The sequence below is a fragment of the Acipenser ruthenus genome, chromosome 12 (genome assembly GCF_902713425.1).
Source record: "Acipenser ruthenus chromosome 12, fAciRut3.2 maternal haplotype, whole genome shotgun sequence".
NCBI lineage: Eukaryota > Metazoa > Chordata > Actinopteri > Acipenseriformes > Acipenseridae > Acipenser > Acipenser ruthenus.
The window spans coordinates 7,164,568-7,171,127 of record NC_081200.1 but is presented as its reverse complement, the minus strand read 5'-3'; the positions used below and the strand labels follow the sequence as shown (position 1 = coordinate 7,171,127).

The following is a 6,560-nucleotide window of genomic DNA, read 5'->3' as shown; positions in this document are numbered from 1 at the left end:
ATAATGTGTGTGTGGGGGGGGGGAGGTGCTGCTTTATAGAATCACTTACAAGAAGCAATGAAAAGAAACCAAGGCTTGGTACTGCAAAGAGAAACATTCAGGAGTGGGAATTCTGAATAGAAGGCTGGTTAACTGCACTGTTGGGTTACCAGGAAATACCAGAGAGAAAAGGAAATGCTAGAAAAACAAGTACAAAACAAAAACTTGCGCAACACATTTCAAAACAGATCCTTTTCTTTATTAAGCTTATCCTTTGTGGTTCTTACAATGATGTAAAAAGTGTTTGCAGCAGACACAGAATTGAACTTCTATCATCTGTTACTATCCCTTGGCGCTGCTTTATTTAAAGCCAAAAGATCACACTGTGAAACATTACGAAAGCAAAACCAGCCCTCAGCCATGTAAGAAAGTGAAGTGCCAAACCTATGAAGTGCTATCTTTTTTTTTTTTTTTATCATTTTTGAAACTGCTGGTTATGTTCCAACTTTCCAGAGTACTGTGCATTGCCACACACAGCCTCTCAAAAGTGTAAACACTATCACAGTTTTGTATCCTGACCTTTAACAGCGCTAAAAGATATATACTGTTGTTATATACTTTATTTGGAGCATTCATATTTGGTTACACAGTGACATCATTAGGTACATGAAGTAGAAAACAGGGTTGTAAACAAGCCTGACTGTCATGAAAGGCCCGCTCTCGTTTTTATAAAGTTTGATAATAGATGCTAAACTATCAAAGAATGTAGTAAATAGATATCAAATAATTGGTAACATTAAACAAGTGTAGTACTAAGGTTTTAAAATCCATTTCATCCAATGTTCCCCTTCCTCTCTGTGTTCAGCAAAGAAATCCCTTTTATTAATGCAGAACAATGTAAGTGTTGCGCTGCAGTGGCATACAGTGTGTTAGAAATGAAAAGAAAATGGCACCGTAGATAGCAAACTAGGGACCACATAAATCAGAAGTGATGACACGCTGGGGTCCAGTTCATTATACAGGTTTCAGTACGGCCCTCCTTGCCAAGCTTCTTGCCATTCCCAGTTGCTGGAGCCAAGGTTTCTCTTTAAAAGCACTGAAAAGGAGGACATATTTCTGTTAATCAAAAAATAAGTCACTTATTTTACTTTTCTTTTTTTTCTATTTACACTTACTTCAAAGATATCAGTGCCTGTCTCGGATTGAATTAAATGAAACGAGTTGAAATTCATTCTGCAAAATTAATGAATATGGTAATTACACATTTTACTAATGCAGCAGTGTCAAAGAGGTCAAGGAAGCCCCTTTAATGTTCTCAGTAAATATTAGATTGGTTTATTAATTTATTTTCTTCTCAATTGAGCTAGGTCTCATATTTGCTGTCTAATATGTGCATTCATGAAGTAAGACTCTTGCGTTTTGCCTGTAATTCAGCCTGTGCTTCCTGTGTTACCTTGAAATGGGTAAATCCCTGTTGTTTTTGTGTTTCATTTATTTTAATACTTTCTGGTGTGGTATCTTACTGGAGTGGCCGCTTTATAAGGCATTTTTAAGGAACAAAATATGCCCATCATGCAGCATGACGGGCTGTGCAGTGTAAAAGGCCTGGAGTAGTTAGCTGTTAAATGGGTAAAGGCTATGATAGTGGTCTGTATTTCAGATTGCAACTGCAGCAGAGAAATCAAAGACAGGTCTACCTTTACAAATTCAGATACAAAAAGAACTAGTACCTGGCAAGAGCCAAACAGTAAATAGCGTTTTCTCTGGGCGTTCGTCCGCTGTGCTCGTAAAAAGATTCCAGGGAGGAAGTCAGGATGAAGGAAGCATTTGGAGACGTGTAGATAAACTGAGGCCGGGGGTTGGTGTCCCGGGAGATGGGAGGAAGAGGAACTCTGCTCTTCCACACGTTTCTGTTTCTGTTCCTGTTTTCACCTGACAGGATTTCCATTGTCTTCCTACTTTTAACCTTCCTGTTCCTGAGTTTCTCTGGAGCTCTACCAGCTGCCTGCACCTGAGGAGACTGGATATTCTGGGATGATTTGCTGCAAAGGGGAAACAGGTTGTTTTCCTTCTGACCTTGGGTCTGAGGCAGCGTTGGCAGAGCGCAGCTTCTCTCTGCTGCACCTGCTTTGTTGGCTTTCCTTTTTGGTTTTGAGGTCATTTCTAATGGCGTGAAGCCGTCAATCAGAACGATATCCCCTACCCTTGTGTTGAAAGTGGCGGTCTTGCTCAGGAGCTTTCTGGCTGCGATTTGTTTCCGTGCCTTGCAAAGCCAGCCTTTTATTTTCAAGTAGGCCCCAATCGGAAGAGAAAGCCCAGGGTACGAGACGACAGACCACATTTTTGTGACGAAGTATAGGACGCAGTGTTTGTGCTTGTGTTTGATACAGATCTGGAGTGGATTAAGCCCTTGCGGATCGGGGACCTCCAGGCACAGGAGGTTATTGTTTATGAAGAATTTCAGGATGAGGAGTTGCCCCGCCTCAGCCGCCACGTGGACTGGGCACTTCCTGATGTCCGGGTGGTCAGTGTCCCGACACCACGCCCGATAAGGGTGAACCCCCACCGGCTCGTCAGCTCGACCACCTTTCTTCAGCAGCCACCCGGCCAGTTCCAAGTGCCCAAAGAAAGCTGCAAGATGAAGAGCTACTCTCTGCTGGAACCTGCAGCACAAAAAGTTTTTTTTTTTTTTTATCAGCAATGCAAAGAGAACTCAGCTGTCCTTTTAAAATGCTTATGGAAATCTTAAGGCCTGAAATTAAAATCCCCAAAACAACAAAACGGGCAGAATGAAAGCCTGTATGCCTTGTTCATGATTGTCATGACGTTCATCCTAAATTAATTAAATGTATTTTCCGTAAATATTGTTTTTATATTGTAGTTAGATTACAGTGTATATAATTTGAAAGTTTTATTCCACAACAAAAACAAACCAGACATCTTATGAAAATACATATTCTTTTCATAAGAAGTAAGACCTAACACAGGTGGAATGTATATGGGATTAGGGTTAAACAAAAAGCAAAACTTTGTTTAACCTTCTGCAATCCCTGGCATTTGCTAGTATAGGGTCTTATTGCAGCTATGACCATGAAGACAAAGGCATGGGTTTGTTTTGGTGGGCTAGATTAGGTCTCATCCACCATATTTATCAAGGATTAGAGGCGGTTATGTAAAGTTTTGAAGTATGTATTGATAAAAGACACAAACTTGGATATAGGTTCTTCCTCAGAGAGCTTGCGTCGGATAGTGCATATGTGCCCCAAAAAACACCCTCTCAAAAACTCGCTCCAGCCGTCCCATACATCCAGACGCAGGGTTGTCCCTGCAGAGAGGAAACAAAACAAAAAAACGACCATATTATGTCTTCAGGGTTATTCACGGATTAATTGTACCGATGGAGCCCTTTACAACATCCAGCTCCAATCACTGACTAAACAATCTGGGGTCTACATGATATAATCAAAAGCACTTTGTCATCTCAAGAGACTGATCTGTCACTTAATAGGATTAAGGGAGGACAGCAACGTGTTGAAGATGTCCATACCTGCATCCATCTTGTAGTCATCCAGCTTGTTGCAGCTGTAGATCTCCACGCCCCACTGTGTGCTGAGGCGGAACATGCTGACCGGGAGCCCACACTTGAGAGAAACCAGGCTCTTCAAGCTGGACACAGTCGTTGTCAACAGGAATATGCTCCCCATGATGGGGATAGTCTCTCTTGTAACAGCATTGTAGACGTGGAGGACTGGCTTATCTTCTTCCTGTAATAGAAGCGTACATTTACTTTGTGTTTCACCTCCAATATGATAGAGATGTGACCCACTCACCCAGAGTAAAGCTTCAGTAAACATGGCGCTTCACTTACATGCATAATACAGGACAGACACTTTGCAAAGCCCTGTTCTGGATAAATTAATTAATACCAAGTATAGGAGAGTACAGTGTCATTTCTGTGTAAAGACAAACAAACTAACAAAAATAATAATAATCATTTTAAGGAATACATTTTGGATAACTTGACTCATTTCTTACTCTGTATAGTTTCATATAATGTATGCTTATTAATTTGATAGGAAGTACGCAATTCATTTGTTTCTGCACATACGTTCATCAGTGCCACTTAGATAGAAATGGCATGGTTTTTCAGATAAATGTTCTAGGATTGTACAATGAGCAGCACAGGGGTTTAAACAGAGATGAAGTCACACTGCTATTCACAAGAACACATTCCAGCTTCACCCCTGAACAACCATTTGCATTCTCACATTCGTACTGTCAACAGACATATGAGCTGCATATTAAGCACCCTACAGGAAGGGATACTAGTTTTAACACTGTCCGGGAGCTGAGAGGAGGAAGCTTTGTGCCACATATGTTGTTAACCCCCCCCCAACACCAATGAATTCTTAAAAACAAATTGAATTTTCGGTGCGCTCCCCTCATTTTTGGCAACACATTTCTATGATGCTAGCGGTCATTAAACACCATAAACAGAGTTGTCTATTCTACTATCTTTAGGCTTGCATTATGACCATATATTATAACTGGACAGATAGCAGATTCTGTTCTTCATTTTACAGAATAAGAATACCATTTGCTATAACATTATAAACCTATTGCATTACCAGCAATGGTAATACAATGGATTTTGAACAAATATTGGTCCTGATATAATACTATGGTAACACAAAGGATTACCAGCATACAACAGTGTAGATCATAGTGTTATGACTGGTGCAGTGTGGACCAATACCCAATACATTGGCTAATACAACTGTAGGCCCTTAGCACAGAACCCTTGCAGTTATAGTGCGCCTGCATTGCCATGAAAGATTGTGTTCTATGTATGTGCTTGCTACTGTGTTGTCCGGTCTGACCCTCAGCTCTTGTGTACCGGTATACCTTTAAGACGCATTTGATGGTGCAGCTGGGCATTATCCCCATGTCAGCCAGGACCCAGTCATCTTCCAGGGTGGCTCCTGCATAGCTCAGCTCTAGAAACCTGTGGCCCTGCTTGTTGTCAGACAGCTGCACATGGAAGTAATCCTTCAAAAGAGCATGAGGCATTAGGAGGAGACAAGTGTCTGATAATAACATGCATATACATGCAGGACCGATTTAACCAGGTTTAATGATCCCCTTCCAGGGTTTCATATTCCCAGCAGGGGATGACAGCTCATCCAATTGTAATTAAGCTTCACTGCTTAGCACAACGTATTGTGAGCATCAGTGTATTTCAATGCATTTGTCTGACAGACTGTTGATCAAACTTTCATTTTTACATGTGCATATGGAGGCCATAGATCATAGTGATCTACTTTTTCATGTTACAGATACTTTTTAATAATGGAAAACCAAGATGTAAGATTACAGTACAAAACAAATTGTTAAGTTAATTAAATAGATCCATTAAAAAAAAAAACTGTAGTTATGTGTTAAATCCAACGATCATCACTTGTAACAATACTATTTTTGTAACAGCTGCGTAAATGATTTGAGGACTAAAAACAAAATTTAAGGTTTGATTAAAGAATTTGGTTGCCTCCTTAAGAAGGGTTGAAAGAGTACTGCCAGACAAATCAAAAATTGGAAATCTTGTATAAAAATGCACTCAGTTTCAGTTCACTTTGGTAGTAATTCTATTAACCATCTCGACAAGAAAGAAAAAAAAGAAAAGGAAGGAGAGAAATGCTTTGCTTTACCAGACATTACAACACTGATGGCAATAATAAAGTGGAAACCATCATCTAAATAAAATAAGAACATACACCAGACACACTTGTACAGTATTTATAAAAAGAAGTCACAGCAAGCCGAGGAAGACAACTTGAAGCATGAAAAGAAGTGCCCTACAAAACAGCAGTGGCTGACATTTTATTACCTTGATCAACAGTTTTACTGTGCTCACTGTCTGGTCCTGCGAAATGTCAATCGGCTCGCACAAGCCTTCGAAAGCTATGAAAATCCTCATGACTGAAGAAAAAAAAGGCTACTTCTTTCTTCTTTGGCTTGCGTGGAGTAATATTGAATTAGGATGTAATTTCAGCAAGCATTCCCCACTGCATGTTTGGATGAGAGGTAAGCAGGTGGTAGATTCAGCCAGTGGAGAGAAAGGGGTGGGTGGGTGGGGGAGTCTGCAGTCTGCAAAGATGAGATGCTTTAATGATGCACAAAGGATTCACTGAGCACAGACTGACAGCCACCCTGTAGTAGACAGCTATTAAGCTGTGCTGGTTTGCTTGCATCAGCTGACAGGGTAAGCAAACATCCCCACCCGTTCTTAATGACATGGATAAGCAGTTTAAACAGGCATGTGCAAACTTGCTTGTGCAGTATACAGAGTAAATACAAGATACAAATGTCAACAAGAAGTTTTGAATTCTTTCATCATGGCATGTGTTTGTACACTGTGAAAGCCTGGTTGCCACTAGCTGTGGCCTTTAAAATTAAAATTGGAAATTAAATTCATACCTGCCTAATTCTAATACAGTATAAGGAACAAACCCCACCTGCTCCACATCGCCTTGGGAACACACCTCAAACCTGCACTGGAAGGGCAGTTTTCATGCCCTGTCGAT

General features: G+C 40.5%; 1 protein-coding gene across 1 annotated transcript; it reads right to left on the bottom strand.

The window, feature by feature from the left end:
• Positions 1-231: 231 nt before the first annotated feature.
• On the bottom strand, positions 232-6,157 carry LOC117416463 (protein ANKUB1-like). The gene is made up of 6 exons (XM_034027544.3): positions 5,864-6,157; positions 4,885-5,028; positions 3,527-3,743; positions 3,190-3,304; positions 1,710-2,642; positions 232-1,075 (listed from the first exon to the last, which is right to left on the bottom strand). Exons 1-6 carry the CDS (start codon positions 5,951-5,953, stop codon positions 994-996), a joined length of 1,581 nt encoding a protein of 526 aa, XP_033883435.3. The 5' UTR covers positions 5,954-6,157; the 3' UTR covers positions 232-993.
• Between the last annotated feature and the right edge of the window lie 403 nt (positions 6,158-6,560).

Excerpts from the sequence above, each read along its gene's own strand:
- LOC117416463 (XM_034027544.3), bottom strand. The coding sequence starts at position 5,953 with ATGAGGATTTTCATAGCTTTCGAAGGCTTGTGCGAGCCGATTGACATT. Across the intron at positions 3,744-4,884 it reads CCATCAAATGCGTCTTAAAG|GAAGAAGATAAGCCAGTCCT; the intron begins GTATACCGGTAC and ends CTTCTATTACAG. Across the intron at positions 2,643-3,189 it reads GAGGAAGAACCTATATCCAA|GTTCCAGCAGAGAGTAGCTC; the intron begins GTTTGTGTCTTT and ends TTTGTGCTGCAG.